General features: G+C 36.8%; 1 protein-coding gene across 2 annotated transcripts in view; it reads left to right on the top strand.

Annotated features, from left to right (window-relative positions):
- MYO3A (myosin IIIA) overlaps positions 1–17,869 on the top strand; it is a 117,093-nt gene that overhangs the window by 18,218 nt on the left and 81,006 nt on the right. For both annotated transcript variants that reach the window (XM_085565317.1, XM_085565325.1), the window contains exons 4-5: positions 14,323–14,427; positions 15,195–15,294. In XM_085565317.1, coding sequence (XP_085421443.1) covers positions 14,323–14,427; positions 15,195–15,294 — 205 coding nt within the window. The remainder of the gene's footprint in view (positions 1–14,322; positions 14,428–15,194; positions 15,295–17,869) is intronic.

Genomic DNA, 17,869 nt, shown 5'->3' with positions numbered 1-17,869 from the left:
GAGCATACAAGTTGAATTTTTGCATCACTATTATATGCTGATTTCTATTTGTATAATATTCCACATAGTAGAATATAATGTTTTCAACATGGCAAAAATGTTTCTAAATCTAATTATATTTCAGTGTGAAGAAATTTAGATTCCTGCTCATATGAAAAGGGGGAATATGTTACAGTTTCCAGTGGATTGCAGGCTCTATTTTCTAGCCAGCCCTGTTGTTAAAAAGTACCTTCAGAGTAGTTGATGCAATTTGTACAGGTGCACAATCCAGACTGAATGAACCTGATTTATCTTTGTTCTCATGTGGAACCTTTTGTTGATCTAGTGTATTCTTCACCAGAGAAATCATGTGGGAGTGTAGAGTAGCTTCTGCTTTGAATCTGCTTTTCAGAAGAGGTGTCATTTTAGCCTTTTCCTTTCCCTCAACCTTTTAACATGGGAGAAACCATTGAATAAATTGATAATTTGTGTAATTCTGGATTTTTTGCAAAGTGGTATACTTTGAGTTTCATCATCTAAATGTTTTTCATAATGTTAATTGAACCTGCTAACCAGATGCTGATAACTCAAAAGAATTACAGAAATATTGTCACAATGGGTTATTGTGATTCAGTTGGCATCTATGTTTGCTGATTTAAAATCTGCCTGAAGTGATTCAGATTTTTCACTTACCTTTGATCATTTAAAGTTAACATTAAGAAGAAAAAAAGTAGAATGTACCAATGTCTAAATTCTCTTTTTATATCCTTGGGATGCTTTTATTTGTGTTGGGTTCTCTTCAGAAAGAAGAAAAAAAATCTTAAACCTGGTAAGTAGAAGCTCTCAAGAGTTTGATTTAAACTAGTATAAGTGAATTAAGTGCATCAGTTCACTTCCACTCTTTCTACAAACATACACAAAATGAAAACCCATGGTTAATCAGAGTACAGACATTGTAACAATTGTAAATGTAGCACCATATGGAAAAAAGGAATAAAATGCCAGTATATCAAACTGCCAGCCTGCTATACCAGGGTTATGTCAGTCCATTACTACTAGTTTACTTCCAGTAAAGCTTGCCAAAATGCCTGTAATCACAAGGGCAGTTGCCTTTGGTGAGGTGTTTAAATTAAATGAGAATGTAACAAGCTGAGATCACTGATAGAACTCCATTCTGTTTTATGTAGATCCTTTAGAAGAACTACCATTCTTGAGTTTGCCTAGAGACAGAGAACCCATGACAATGTATCAGTTATTCACTCCTTTTTTGTCAGAAAAGTGACTCTTCATAGCAGAGAGCTTTCTTCGAAGGTTTAAGCAATAGAACAAGTAGCTTTGGAAAAGGAGAACTGCATGGATAACAGAAGTCAGTTGTTGTCCCAATCAGCAGTAAGCATGTGTCAGCACTGTAGTACAGTAAAGTTATTAAGGAGGGTTTGAAGGAGGATGGTGTTACGGTTTTCTGGTTTAGCTGCTCCTTCAAAGCAGAATGGAAAAAATGTTATGCCTACAGATACCCAGTGATGGATACCACTGTGACCTGATCAAAGATAAAAGTAGATCTCTTTTTGCATAAGAAATGGCATTAGCACTGCTGTAGGCTTTGACAGGTAAAACAGCTCATGTTTGATGTAATTGAGAAAGGGCAGCCAGTGTGAGGGTTCAAAGGAATAATGGCATAGTTGGAGATGGCTGGTTAGGGATCAGCACTCACTAAAGCCAAGAGAAGAAGGTGTTGCAAGAACTGCTACATAAAATTAAGAATGCTGTACAATACATGTACACTGCTGCATCTAGCCTGAGGTGAGTCTGCTGTGCTGTTGCACTGTTATATCTGCTCTTTGGAGAGAGAAATTTAGCAGATCAGATGCTTCCAGATGTTAACTGTGGTCACAAAGAGAGCCTTAGAATATAATGGAATATTTATAAAATTTCCTCACATATTCATAAATGAACACTGACAGCATAATTTACATGTTTGTCAGAGAAAAATGAGTATAATTAATGCCCAGATTTTGTGTGGTTAATAGTCTTGGATCCTTCATTGACTCACTATATGTGAATTCAAGCGCTTAATATGTGAAAGAGCTTCTGTTCATGTTGTCTTTTAAACATTGCATGTAATTCTAATAGATGGGGAAGCTCACAGAAGTGCATCCTCCTTATTGTAACAACAAAAATCCTCTGCTTTGCTGTATAATGTATAATATGGAGTATGTTCATGTCAAGTAATAAGTGTCTGCAAGTCCAGTGGCTGAAAGGATGGGAAATTTTTCTTCCTACTTTGGAGCTGAGGTGTTAATAGTGCAATTTTAGGTTGCAGTGTGGTTTCTACAAAAGAGGGGAAACAACTGTCCAAAGATCCAGTTATTGTAATTTTTATTAAAAAAAAAAAGAATGCTAAAATATTTCACTGCTGTTGCATACCTTACCTTGAATGAGGCTTCAGCTGTTTGAGAGCTAGAAGTCTGGGTGATGTAAAATATAAAGAAAGACAAGGAACTGTAAAAACCCAAATACCACCCTGATCTCCACCCTCCCAAAAAAACCCAATGAACAAAAAAACCCCAAACCTCCCATGACAGATACTTTGACTTTTACAATCACCTCAATTTTTGTAGTAGATGGCAATATATTTATGCATTTAATTTTGACATCTAAGCTATATAGGGAGACTGATAACTTTTGTGTGCTAGGTAAATAGATCAATATTTAAAAAAAAATATAGATAATTTTCCTTGACCAAGCTTGTGATGCTTTCACCTCATTCCCATATACTAGACTAAAGGGGCAAAGAGTCCTGTAACATGTATGGAATAGTGGCTTTGTGCAGGGTCTTGTTGTGTTGGCCATGTGGGAGTGACAGCACACTCTGCCAGAACCATATCCATCCCCTGCTCCTTTTCCAGGCACAGGCTACCTCTTCAGGAGGCTGTTTATGCCCAAGCAGGCTGGGCATAAAGAAGCAAAGCTCAGGGCAGGATGGGTAGTTCTGCCTTTCTCTCTTGCTGAGATTTCCAGCACTGTGTAAAAGTCCTGATGGCTGGCAGTAAAGCATTTGCTCTCCATTTGTTTGATCTTTTTCCTTTCTCAGATAATGGTGTTGTCACACTTCGTGGCACCTCTCTGTGCATGGAAGAGGAAGAGAGGAGTGGCTGTCAGTGTTGTAAAGCAGCTAATTCTTATTCTAGATGTGCAAAGATATTTGGCTAAACAGTATTGGGTTCTGCAGCCTGCAAGGAAAGCACAGAGTGTGGGAAGTCGCTGATCATGCAAAAGTTCAGCAAACAAATCCATGCCATTGAAGGTGTTGGGATTTCAATTGTTGAATTCCATTTGACTGAAGAGTTTTTATTGAAAAAATCATACAATTATAATGATCAAGAAGCATTTGGGCAACACTGTCAGACACATGGTGTGAGTCGGAGTTGTCCTGTGCAGGGCCAGGAGCTGGTCTCAATGATCCTTGTGGGTCCTTTCCAACTCAGAATATTCTATGATTCTATAGGGAATGGGTAGAAGTATAGAAACTGGTGTTGTTTTTGTTGCTGTGACTGCTTAGCAAGAGTAGAAAAATCCAAATTCAGTCACATGATACTTTTTGTGACACCTCTCTGAGTAATGAGCAGTGGCTGGAGTGAGCCCCACAGAAATTTGTGTGAGTGCCTTGAAGCAAGATCCAACAGTCTCACTTTGGCTTTTAAAAATATGAGCCTACCTGAGATAAACTAGAGACATTCCTGTATCAGTTACTTCTCTTTTGCATGAAATAGAGAACCCTGTGGTATGGACAATTTAATAATTTATTTAGGATTTTCCTTTGGCATGTTTACAGTATGCTATTTTAGATACAGGAGTTACTATTTGCAGATGTGTTTCCATCTACAGGAATAAAGGCAAATTTCTGGAGTTCAAAAAAGCTTTGAATTGAAGTTTTTAATGGAAATGTTTAATGGAATATATAATAAGAGTTATAATAAGAAAACAGTTATACAGTTGTATCTGGTATGTGATATTTGCTGTAAAACAGTAATGTTCCAGGCAATTAGTATAGTGGAAAATAACAAGTCCATTTAGAGTTCATAAAGGGCTGTGTGAAGGGCAGGAAGCTGCTGTTTGCCTAAATATTATTAGCTGTTTTCAAATTACATATAGCAGAAAAATTAAACAACTGAAAATTGCTTTTTCATATTTCTTAACACAGGTCATTTTTCAGAAATGTCTTTGGTTATAATTGCTTTATTCAGACCAATACTGAATGTTTTGATACATTACATGCCTGAATTGGGCTTGACCTCTATTTCTAATGTGTCCCTCTTTGCTTCCCAATTATAGCAATTCTTCATTCTTGAATCATACCCTATTTTCTCAAGACCAAAGATGTGTGGCTACAACTATCATTTGATACTTCAAACTTTTACAAAATACTTATAATTTCTCTGCATATTGAATGAATGAATATTTCATATTACATTGTGGTTTGCATAGTTTACATCTTTTAAACAACTCGTTATGGCCCGTCTTGCTGGAGAATACTCACATGCAAAAACCTGGTTCTCAGTAACCTCTAGCAATTTTTGTCACCATGCAGTAAAGCAGAAGCCCAGAAAATAGTTTTACCATACCACTATTTAATTCAGTAGCCTATGAGTAATATGCCTCTCACATTCTAATATTTAACATCGCTTTGCCTTCTGTGTGTTTTATTTTTGAACACAATTTTACCAAAGATGTAAGGTAATTTAAAAACAAAATAAAACAAAACACCAAAACCCACATTTGTGTAGTGTTTGATTAGGCCCCAGGTAACCAGACCTCCTTTACCTGGGGAATGGGAAATAGCATCATTATCTATAATGGGGAATAGCATCATTCATTGAAAGAATGCTTTGGACTAAGAGTTGTTTGTTCCTTCTTTGAGGGTTTGCTCTCTGACACCTCATGGTTAAGTGCTTAAATTCAAGTGTGATAGACAGAACAATTTTGCTGCTTTTGTGCTCAGTTTACATGCTGGGTCTCTATAAAGGGAGTGACTGAAGGCACTCCAATGGTAGGGAGAGAGGTTTCCTTGTCATAATAATGTCAGCATTTGTTCTGCTGACTTTGCTGAAATCAAAGCCTGGAAGCAGGGAACTGCCTCTACATACACACAGTGAACAGGGAGAGATTGGCTTACAAAACACTCCTAATTTTAATTCTGTCCAATCTAGTCTCTGTGCGTTAATCATTCCAGTAGTTCATTAAAATAAGAAAAAAAGAAGAAAAAGATGGCTTTTGAGTTTAGCATCATTTTGTTCTTATAAAATTACCTTTAAGAAAGTTCTTCAGAGTGTGCTTGCTTAGTAGGGTCCTATGACAGTTACAGAGTCCTCTAGCTCCTTCCTGTCCCACACAAATTGCCTTAGGGATGCGTGGGTTTCAGCTTCACTCCTTTTGTAAAAGCTAGACAAGCCCCATTGTTTGCATCTGTGCTTCCCCAGCCATGATTTCAAACTCAATAGGGAAGATTTCTATTGCAGTAATTTAAACTACAGTGAATTAGACTAAATTACTGTCTTTGTGTAGAAACACACACATAAAATGGATTGTGAGGAGTATGGACATGGCAGTACTTGGAACTACTATCTGAACTCTGAATAATATGGAAATGATGCTATAGAAAAGGAAGGTGCTTTGAAATGTTTCTTAGCTGGTGAAGAGGGAACAAAAGTAATGCAGCTCTGAGCAGGAAATAAAAGCTGTGAAGTGCCTGCTGTTACCACAGACTGCCCTATTTGCTTAGGGGTTTCTGTGTTTTCTAGAGCTTCAGCTAAGGTTTGCAGCAGTCAGTAGAAATATTTCTGTCATAATGGATCCCAAAGTTAGTATTCTGTTTTTTCTCCCTAGCCAAGGGAATGTTTTTACCCTCTAAATGTTATTTTTACCACTGCTCCTTGTGTATGATAAAATTATGAATTGCACTAAGTTTGCTTATCAAAATCTTTCTTGGTAAGCTGCCTCTTGTATTTGCTCAGAAAGTCCTGACTATTTACTGACCAATGTGTCTCAATTTTGTAATTAGGTTAGCTCTTATTTTGCAAAATGACCCTTACATTTATTTGATTATTAAAAAATTACAGCTGTGCTATGGTGTTGCCAGGCCATGAAGCTATAGTTGAAGCTCATTCAGAATTTCTGTTTTAAATATATTTCACTCCCAGTTGCTTTACAGAAAATTACTTGAAATAATAACTTGGTACCACTTCAGCTGTATAATCTTTTGAGAAGATGTGGACAGGTTGATTTCTTCATTAGCAACTTGATGGGGATGTGAATATAACATAAAGATTGTGAATTATGGGATGGGGTAATGTAAATTTTGCATTGGGATGAGCTAGAAGGGGATTTGAGAGGGGCTCTGTCCATTAAACCTTTATAACAGCACTGTCACCTTGTTGTTGTTGTTTTGGTTTTTTTTTTTCACTATATTATAAATGTTTAAGAACAGACAAATCCTTCTTTTGGGGGTTAGGGTTTTGTTTTTTTTTTTCCTTGTTTGTGTAAAGCCTACTTGGCTTCATTCAATTATGCTGAATTTAAAAGAATAAATTTATGCAATAATTATGTAGTTGTAGCATTCCATTTTGTCCATGATGTGAAGAGATCTATGATCTGACTGAGAAATATGAGTTTGTGAAGGTCAGTATTGCATAACATGAAACAGGCAAACTTTTCCTCTGGCTGGCTGTCTTGTCAGTGCATGTGCATGGCAAAGAAAATGAGAAGTTAAAAACCAAACTGAAAGGAAAGAAATCAGAAGCAACAAACACCCGTGAGGCTGTGACTAACACAGCCCTGGAGGTGCTAGATGATATAAGATAACAAAATCATAAATACCCAAGGTTTTTGATCACTGTAGCAAAATAATTCAGGAAAGATGCCTGTTTCAGTGATACGTTTTGTTCACGCTAAATTGAAAGCAATCAACTTTGTCTAAAAGCATAGAGAAACCATTGCTGTGGTTTCTTTTGGTTAAGGGTTGTCTTGTCCAGTTATTAGGAAAAATAGGCGCTCCAGTGCACATTTTTCTTCCACTGGAGATTAATCTAGAACTGTGCTGCACAGACAGGAGCTGCATACTGAACCACTTGGCCCATTGAAGAAACTGATTTAGTTCCCTATAAGTTTTCACAAGAACCTTCAGATATGGGTGGTAGGTGTTAAGTGCTGTCAGTGGAATGTGCTCTTTGGCAGTAATAATGAAAACATGTCACACTGTAGGCAGAGAGTAAGAGTTACTGGTCACCGCTGAACTGTGAGATGCCCATGTAGTTCTTGTTTGGAGAGAGAAGGCAAAGAAAGTGTCTCTGGAAATGCTTGTACGAGGTAGATTCTGTGCTGTTCTAATAGACAAGATCTCTTTAGAAAAGAGGTGGAAGGAAATTTGAGTGGGAAAGGCCCCAAAATAATTGTTTTCTCTCACCTAAGAAAAGAAAGGATGGCAAAGATGGCAGCAGGGTAAAGATAATTAGGGAGAGTATGCTTTAACTGGCTTCAGGAGCTGCTAGGTACCTCAGCTTATGAAAAATAATGTAAAAATGCAGGAAAGTACCAGGGTAGCTGGCAGTTCTTTAAACACATTAAAAACACAACAAAAAAATTAGCTGGTGCAGAGAAAAATAGAAGCACAGTAAGAGACTAGTAAGAATGCAATTTCTGAGTGCCTTCAAATAGGAGAAACAAAAATGCTCAGTAAAACATTTAAAGACAAGTTTAGAGGGTCTAATGTGGAGAGTGGTAAAGAAAAGGTTACTAGAGAAATGAGATACAGGAATACTATATGAGTTTACAAAGTGAGAAAAAATAGTGTCCTAGGGAAATACAGAGCAACCTTCTTAACTTTGATACCCACAACAGTTCCAGAACAAATTAATAGAAACCAGCATAGAACATGCAGAACCCAGTAACATTATAAGTGGTCAACTTGGACTGGACCAAATTATAGTATTACAATATAGTCTTTTAACAGGACACTGTTTCTTTTGTAAGGATTTTATTTGGTCCCATGTGGCATGCTTGTGAGGAAAATGTGGAAATGCAGAAATTTCACAAAAGCAATAAAACAAATTACCTCTTTTTCACAAAACTGGATTTAGTTAACTTTTAGGCTGGGAGAACCTCAAGTGGGCATCTGCTTTTGGTCTGTTTCTGTTCAGTAATAACTTGCGTGATGGAAAAAAATCCACATAAAAAGTTGGAGTAGATACCTAGTTTAATTACAGGCACATTGGGGAATAACATCAGATTCACAGTTGTGAATAGCAGAGAAATGTTTTTGAATCGCAGAAGACAGACTCATGCAAAATACAGCAGTATAGGAAGAAGAAATGGGACATACCTAACCAGGCTGGGGTTCTGCAGAAAGGGATTCTCTGTAAAGTGGAGATTATTATGTTCTGTTTAGATTTTCTCAGCTAAGACAAGACTTGCAAGGAATTCTGTATGCAGTTTGGGGCAAAATGTGAGACAAACATCAGTGGCAATTTGAAGGCAGTCCAAATTGAGAAAATGTGGAGATTTTCAAAAGGTTACAACAATTAACATTGTGCAACCTAAAAAATATTTAAAAATGGCCTATCATGACAGTCAGACAGAGATGGAAATAGAAAATAATGATATTGTATTATCAGAAATTGCTGAAAGGAAGGGAAAAAGAAATGCAGTCTTGTTGTAAGCAAAAAGGATTCAGGTTGGATAATAGGAGAAATGCTCTATCAGGCTAGAGAAACACAGAAACAAGCCACTTAGAAAGTCTGGAATCTTCCTCAATGAGAGATTTTTAGTAGCAAGTTGGACATATCTGAAAATACAGGTCTCTACACAGTGCATATGCAGTAGACTAAGTGATTTCTTGAGATCCCTTTTACTCCTGTGCTTCTGTAATTTTATGATTACAAACCAGCAACAACTAAGAATCTTCTGTTCTTAAAGAAATCAGTCTTGAAAGAAAGGTGCAGTCAGCTAGGAGACTGGCAGTGCTGCTTAGGAGAGCGGGTCAGATTAGTGATCTGTTCTAAGAACAGGGAAAAAATAGAGATTAATGCCTGTGATGCTTTTAGCATTCCTATGTGTGATAACATTAAAGCAAGGTTGGACTTTTTTCCAGAACTGTAATTCATTTGTGACATAAATTGTGCATATGTTATGTGCACCATTTATGTCTGAGCAGCCTGTAAAGATAGGGAAGGAAGTAATTGTAGTTGTCCCATTGTTTGCACCCAAGCTACTGAAGTGCAATGAAAGCACCTTGACAACTGCAGGATGCAAGCAAACAGTACCTGACAGCTTAGTACAGATGCATAAGTCAGGAGCCAGTTGGATGATTAAAGGCTCTAATGGACCTAGCAAATGTGCAACTGATGGTTTTCTTAAAAGGGTAGCTGATACTGAATCTTCAATGGGCATCAGAATCAAGAAGAGCTCAAGAGGAGAAATGTGTAACTGGGTCAGGTGAAGAGTGACTAAGACCTAAAAAGAACATCTGCATGACTGTAATGTGATGGCAATTTTAAGTGACATGTCATGGGTTTAGGATCATACTTTATTCTAAGTTTTTTTGCTGAAAATAGCTTAGCATACTAATAGCTCAATTACAGTAGCACATGGCTGTGGCAGATGGGTGGGTGGGGAACTGCATGTCATTCCAATATGAGTCTTTGCCTTTTTGAGTGCCAGAAAATCATAAGGGAGGAGCCCTTTTCTACCACTGTAGAAGATTCCTAAGCACCTCTTTTGGTACATGCATGATCATCAGAATTACAGCTCTTTAAGGCAGATTTTTATATTAATAAAGCTTTCTATTTATTTTTTCTTTCCATTGGTTTAGCTATGCAAGATTTTCTTTGTTCTTCCCCACTCTTTCTGCTGTCTGAAAATCCAGACTAGGAACTGAATATTGTAAAATTCATATATTCTGGATCATGTAAAAGTACATCATGGAGGTGACCTTTGGAAGTTATATGTCCAACCCATTGCTCAAAGACTATTAGCTAAAATGTTACAGATTAGTCTTTCAGTTCAAGTTTGAGTATCCCCAAGGATGGACGTAACACAGAGTCACTGTGTAATCTCTCCCTTAACTTAATTTAAGTTAGTGGGAAAATTTTTCATTTATGTCCAGTAGGAGTCTCCTGTCTTGCAGTGGGGAGTTTTTGCCTCTCATCCTTTGCTGTGTGACAGTAGGAAGAGTCTCTCTTTTTCTTCTCCACCCCATTTTAGGTACCCTCAAGGCTTCAGTTTTCCCTCCTTTTAGTTGCTTGTTTTTGCACATAATATTTGCATTCTATCAATGCAGGCAGTGAAAAAACTGCTGATAAGGAAAATACCTCTAAATCACAAGGGGACAATAGAATAAGTCACCAATATTAATTTGATGAAAATTGCCCATGTGTAAAGTTCTGACATTTCTAAGTTATTTCCCTGTGGGACAATCATGAATATCTTCTTTTCCTATGGCTCACAGACTGGACATTCCAAGAGTCTGTCCCTTCAAGCTGAGTATATTTAAAGCTAAATGGGGGCTTCCATCTGATACAAACCACAAGAAATGTTTCTGTGTATGGAAGAGAATGTGTATGAATGTGTGGGGGTTTCTACTGTGGGATAGAAAAATAGTTATGGTCCTCTCCTTCCAGAAGAGGTCATGTCTCATGACAGGTGAAAGGTCATTTTATTTGGCGAGTTGCTTTGACCTTCAGGGAGCAGCCTTGGGGCAGAGCTCAGACAGACACATAGCTCCTGCTGTATGTCTGTCCCAAGTTCTCTGTGCATTTGTTGTTCTCTGCATATAGTGCCTGTCATCTAGTTGTTCTGAGAAGATTTTACCAAATGCTATAGAGCAAATTACACAGACTGATCATGTAAGTTCACAATGTTTGCAACAAAGTAATAGCTACCAGCACCACCCTTCTCTAGATTCTTCACTGAAAACTAGAAAGATCTTTCCAAAAATTTCTCTCTGTTGCCTTCATGATTTCTTACCATCCAAACATTTCAGTTGGCTTAACTTAAACTGAGCAGCTTTACTAAGAGGCTGAACAGTGTTTTTACTGTGACAGCATGCTACTAAGAAGCAGCAGATATCATAATTATAAGCTGCAATATTTAACAACACCCCAGGAAACTTTCTGTCTAGCAGTACTGCTAAATAATGTTTATCCATAATCTCTTATTAAAGGATTGTATAAATCAAGGTTATGTGCCTTTTTTTTTAATGATTTAGGGTTTTTTACTCCTATAAGTTTCTATGGACAAGATCTTGATCAGCATCCCCAAGGATAATTTATTTCCTTTCTACTCAAATTCCCAGGCAAGCACAGTCCAGCATTGTATCATGCAGGAGTATTGTAACTTTTTGTAGCTTCTTGTTTTGAGATAGAAGAGCCAGACTTGATAGGAGAGGGACTTTTTGAGGTGTGTATAACTCTGGATTGAGTACACATGCAGCTTGATAACCTGAGCCAGGAGAATCACCATTTCAGCTTTAGTTATGCGCAGGTTTTAGGGATATGTGGTAGCTTCACCTCCAAAAAAATGAACAATAGAGATAGGAAATTAGGACAGATACAAGATTTTACCCATGATGATAAAAATAGAACAAAGTTAATACTAACCTGTGTCATTGCTGTCGTCATCATTCCCCCTCCCTCCCACACAGTGTATTGCAGTGTCTGCTATAATCTCCTTTTCTAATTGTGGTGGTATTCCAATAATCCCTTTTCCTCCTTATAGCTGCTTGCATTCTAATACCCAGTCTTTTTCCCCTCTTCCTTCTATGCTGGTGGTCTTAGAAAAATATTTATTGTCTGATGTAAGTGAAAGTATAGCTCTTTGGCACAAAATTAACAAAAGGAAAGTTGTCCTGAGTGCGTGCAAGAACCTGTGTCTATAACATCCTCAGCTGTGCTCTGTCTAAACCATCACCCTGCCTTGGGAGTTTGTGGAGGGTTTCCAGGTGGTAGGGATGACTTCTGGGATCTTTATTTCAAGACCTGTTTAGCTGACCTTTTACATACCGAGGTTCAGTTTTCCTTTGGTCTAAAATAATCATAGCTTTAGTATCTTACGTTATCTGATATTTTATGTAAGTTTTATCTTACAATGCAGATATTTATCCCATAATAAGGATTTATATGTTATGAAAGTAGTAGAAAAATTAGAGCAACATGTTAAAGAAAGTGAAAATTAGTGTTGCTCACCCAGGCAAATAAGTTCAGTATTGGCTTTACTGCCTAAACATTAAAGAGGATGATTTCTGAGGTGTAGTTTCTCCCTTCTTCTGCCTGCAAAAAGAATATATTCATTTCTGCATTGGTTTTCTTTACATTGAACCAGTATACAGCTGTGTAAAGAAAAAAGATCCATCTGTAAGAGGCAAAATATAATATGAGATAATGAAGAAAAATGGTTTGAAGAATATCATACATGTAACGTATTTCACAATTAGTTTGTTACTTGCCATACAGTTTCAGTGCTCTGAATTCAAGAGCTTTAAATTAAACAGAATTGTCATAATCCTTTTGATTTGATTAAATATGTTGGTGATGTGGCAAAGTTAAAATTATAGAAACCTTGAAAAGAAAATGTCATTATGAAAAAATAACTAACTTGGAAAAGTCAGTGTAGAAGGCAGACCAACATGGCTAATGACAATAAATGAAATCCTGCTTGGGAATCTGATCCTTATCCAGCAAAGCATTTAATCCCATCATTTAAGTGTATGAGTTCTTCCCTTTCTAAGCATGCATATTGTCCCACTTGGGTAAGGGTGAGGTTAAGTGACTTCCAAGACTGTTGCCATAGGGCTCAGCCCCTGGCAGACCAGAGCCATTGACGCCCTGATGGGGGACACATCTTGCAACAAGAGTTATGTATTGAATGGCATTTCTGTAGGCATTCCTGTGGTGAAAATTCAGTGCAGCCTAGGGGTTTCAAAGGTAGTCAGAGAATTATTGTTGTGTTTGGGTACAAAGGGATAAAAAATGCTTTTTAATGTAAGGTGCAAGTCTTTTATAAATTGCAGCACAGAAAAAATGTAGGGGTATAGAAGAACAGATGAAAAATATGCATATATAAAAGAATCTGATGCCTAGAATTCTGCAGTTGAAAGGTTTTACTGATCAATTATGCTCTTGATTTGAATAAACTTCAAATGTAGTGTAAAGGAATTACTGTTTAGTGCTGCATTGTTAAAATATCTTACATGGAAATTGAGTTTCATGTGAAAAGCTAGTGGATGATAATACTTTGTAAGAATTAAAGTTTATTTTACTGTCTTATTGGAAGAAGCTACTCCTTACAGAGACAAATCAATGAGTATTGTCAGGTGAATTATGGATAGTTTAAGGGCTTAAGTGCCGATTTAATATTTGCAGAGTGTAACTCCTTCAGTAGTAGGTACTCATAAAGTTACTGTTGCTTCTTCTGGCAGAAAAACTGTAAATTATAAAAATGAACATATAAAATACTGCAGTCTAAATTAATCTGCTGGTAGTGTGTGCTCACTATCCTTTCTAGAGAGCAAGGCCAGGTCTCTTCTTCCCACATGAAGAGGTTTGCAGGAGTCTGGGGCTTGCAGGAGTGTGGCTGGGCTCTCTCTAGAGAGTGGGAGAGGATTGTCCAGAGCAGACTGTGGCTCTACATCTGGAACAAGGAGCTGACAAGGTTGATGCAACAAAGAGTATAATTAATCCTACACCCACAGCACACCTTGTTCCAGTGGAAGACTTTTCTTTCCACAGTGCTTTCATCATATTCCACAATGTCCATGCCTTGTGTATCACATCTCCCTCTGCTGCTTGGCAAAAAGGGCAGCTTTCACATTGGGTAGGTTTCACACTGGGGAAATTTCTCTGCTGCCTGTCTTCTGATGCCTTAAATCCATTTTTTCTGTACATAGCTTTTGTACCTGAGAATTGATGTTGTAATTATCTGCATTGGTGGTGAGTTCCACATGAAGCACATAAGAAGCAATTAGTATGCCTCACAAAACATGCCTTCACAGCTAATTTATTGCACTGTAATCTACTTCTTTCAGTGAAAAGCAATCATGGATATAGGAAAACAGAGAGATACACTACTATACTTGTTTTTGGACAAGAAGAATTAAATGCAGAAAGTAGTGAAAAATAATTGACAAAAATTGCTGGGTATGTTGTTTGTATAAATAGTACACTTAAGGACAAATTTGTGGCTTGTCAGTTTAGTAGAATCTTGTTTGGCTACAGATAAAAATACTGAAAATGAAAACCAAGTGGCTACTCCAACACTCCTTAATTCCTTTTTATTTCCCCTTATGTTTTGTAGCTGTGCAATGGTGGATCTGTGACTGATCTTGTGAAAGGATTTCTGAAGAGAGGTGAAAGGATGAATGAACTTATAATTGCTTACATTTTACGTGAAGCTCTGATGGTAAGATAGGCTTTCAATGAAAAGGCAGTCAATATTCAGCTCATATTTCTCTTGACGTGAATGAAGATCATGTCCCTACTAACACAGCTTGCTATCTTGTATTATAGCAGTATTTAATGAAATCAAGGCAATGTTTAATTAGGATGGTTCTTTTTAAGCAAGCAAGGTAAACAGCAGTTAATCTGTTCATTTCACCATTAAGAGAATGAAAATTGATTTCTGACCATTGATCAATTTTCTTAGTAAACACAGTTCAGCATCAAAATTGCTTTTCTTTTAAGAAATAGCAGAAATACCATCAAAATACTGTTCAGCCTCCTATGTCTGGATCCAAAATATTTTTATAGTAAAATAATCCACATATCTAGCAAATTCAAGCCCTGCTACAAGAATTTGGTTCTGCTCATTAGGGTCAACTGTCTTGATTTATAATTTTCTCATAACTGAAATTTTAATTTCTCCAGTGGAATTTAGGTCTTAGTAGTTTTCTTTGAGTTTGTGCTCTAAAGATATTATAGGTAGGTTTATAGCAATATTTTTCTGCTTTCATCTTAAAATTTCAATTTGTCATAAAGTGGGGCAATGAAAGAATATTTTTCCTTGTCATGTGGCAAGTAGTTTTGCAGTAAGAATGACATCCTTGTTGTTTTGGATTTAAAAAAAATTCAAGTATTTTTCATACTTTTCCACTACCTTGTTGTTTCTGCAAATGTGGTGTGGAGGACAGAGCTGTTGTTAAAAATTCATGTTTGCATCTCGCCTTCCAGGGACTTCAGCACTTGCATGAAAACAAAACTATCCACCGTGATATTAAGGGAAATAATATCCTTTTGACCACCGAAGGAGGAGTTAAGCTTGTGGATTTTGGTATGTTATTTTTACTTTTATATACGATGTTTTGCACCTGAAGTATGGAAAATAGTGTCAATAAACCAGAAAATATTAACTGTGTTAATTTTTTGTTAATTTTTGTTAAAAATCACTTGGATAACCAATGCTGCTTTATTAAACTTGATAGATATTTTAGTAATTTTGGTAATGCTATTTCAATAGCATGGCTAAAAAACAGAAATTATAATAGGGTGGTGGTAAGTGCCAAATGCTTTGAGGCACAGAGTAAGTGAAATGGCAAGTGAGAAAAAAGGATTCAAAATAAGGTTGGTGTTCAGTTCCTCCATACACTGGTTCAGTGAAATTAGGAGCTGATAGTAAAAAGCTTCATATTTTAAATGCGTGCATTTAAAACTTAATAGATATTTTGAAGAACAGGAGCGCTCATATATTTCCTTTATTTGATTTAAAACAAAGCAAGAGATATTTGAAGGCAGCAGAGGGGGAAATATTATATAGGTAATCCCCATTTTCTAAAGTCTGGGAAGACAGATTTTGGCAAATCTAACTCTAAGAATTGGCATTAAATGGGTCAATTGAAGCCTGATAGGCATAAAAGGATTCCTGAATGCTCCCATCTTTGGTGTCACCACCAAAAGGGAAGAGTAGAGACATGAATAAGTGGATGCAACCTGTTATTTATCAGCAATACCACAGTCATTTGCCTAAAAGGTTGGGTTTGACTCTTGTTTCATATAAGGAGTATAAAAATTTGCAGTTCTTGTTGTTATGAAATACTATGTTCAGGTAGAACACTGCCTTCTTAGGTTAAAAGTAAGTGTATTGGTCACTATTTTGCAGCACAGCAGACAACTGTAAATTTGGTTTTCCTTTGCCCTCCTATTTTGTTAATGATTCTGATTCAATTGATATACAACAATTGTTTAAACTAATCTTGGGATTTTAACTCTTTTTAGTACAGTATCGTCCAGCCCGTAGGTTGTATTTATAGAATTTTCATGACTTCGCACACTAATTCCCAAACTGTTAGGGTTAGTAATTCTTTTGAAATGTCATGTATTTCTTTTATATTCCTCAGATAAAATCTTCCATTGAAAAATCTTTGCGTTTCCTAAATCATCTGCAATATACTTACTAGTATTTTCTGATAGCCTGGAAGTTTATTGTGAGGCAAAGAACCAGGATTTTTGCACACAGGCTTTTAATTTGTTGTGGAAAAAATTGTAAGGTGCTGGAGGCAATTAGAGGATCAATGCTTCTGAAAATTAAATCACTTTTGCAGATATCAAAACTTACAAGCTGTAGGAAGGCGGACCTGAATTTTTTATTCCCCAGTACTGCAATGTCCTGATAAAGCTGTAATTGAAAAATAATCTTCAATTCTTGTGGGAAAAATGTGATGCCAAAATACAGGTTAGAACATGCACAAGAAAAAATTTATATGTGCACACACATTTATGTGGGCTCAAAAGGGGCCTGTAATAGCTGCAGTCTGTCCTCTCAAAGGAATATACAAATGGCACTTTAACTTTGGAGTAGATTGATATTTTCCCTGGCTTTCCCCCACCTCCCCAGGAAGAAAAACAGTCTGAAGCCAATAATGAGTAGTTTCAGACGGAATAAATTTATAGCCTTCATAAAATCATCATGGAAGATGTACTATTCACCATTCAAGCTGCTGCTTAAGGTATTCAGTTAGGATTTGTAGGATTTGTGTCTTCTACTTAAGGGGATTTAATCCCACATTAATCAGATTCCAAGATAATTTTTTAGCCAGGAATGTGAGTTGATTAAAATCTCACATGTTGGCATTGCTACACACTGTTGTACATAAACATTTATTGGATCAGGGACTTAAACTCAACCATCTTTTATTATACAAGTCTTAAAAATTAACAGGCTACAGAGTAATATAGACATGGAGATATAGTGTCTTTTTCACCCAGTAAATGCTCAGAGGAAGCAAAATTTTGGGTTTAGGCTGAACCAATTATTACATGGGGCAAACAAACACAAGAAATCCCAACCCAACTAATCACATCACCCTTCATAGCATGCACACAGCTTCTCTGTGTGGAGAGGGGAACAGAGGCAGGGAATCAAGGACTCCTTCAACCACCAAACACACATGACCAAGGAAGTGAGCCTTTCCCAAGATAACTTTATTTGCACCATCCTCCTGCATGCTGGATGCTGGTGAGATGTTCCTGAAGAAGCTTTTAGTGTCCTCCCCTGATACTATTTATGGTGGTTTTCCTTCTAAACATAAATCCTATATCTGAAACATGGGCTTGTGAAGTGCCTTATGGAATACAAAACTAGAAAAAGACCTATTCTTGGTCTGTGTGTGTTGTGCAATTATTTAGGTTTTTTTGTCCTTTTTTTAGTGTAAATTTAGGAACATTTTAAGAGTCGTAAGTGGAAAAAACAGTTACCTTCTAGTGAATTAAGTCATGTTTGAAAAGGGCTTATTTATTCCTTTATTGCTTTTTGTACTCTTTGAACTTGGTGTGTAGTGTTCTACCATGGTGAGTCCTTTCTTGCACAGCTGTACAAACTTGTCAGAAGCTTCATTTTGTGACACAATTTA

Source organism: Lonchura striata, chromosome 2 (assembly GCF_050655825.1).
Source record: "Lonchura striata isolate lonStrDom1 chromosome 2, ASM5065582v1, whole genome shotgun sequence".
Classification (NCBI taxonomy): Eukaryota; Metazoa; Chordata; class Aves; order Passeriformes; family Estrildidae; genus Lonchura; species Lonchura striata.
This window is presented reverse-complemented; position numbering and strand designations above follow the sequence as displayed.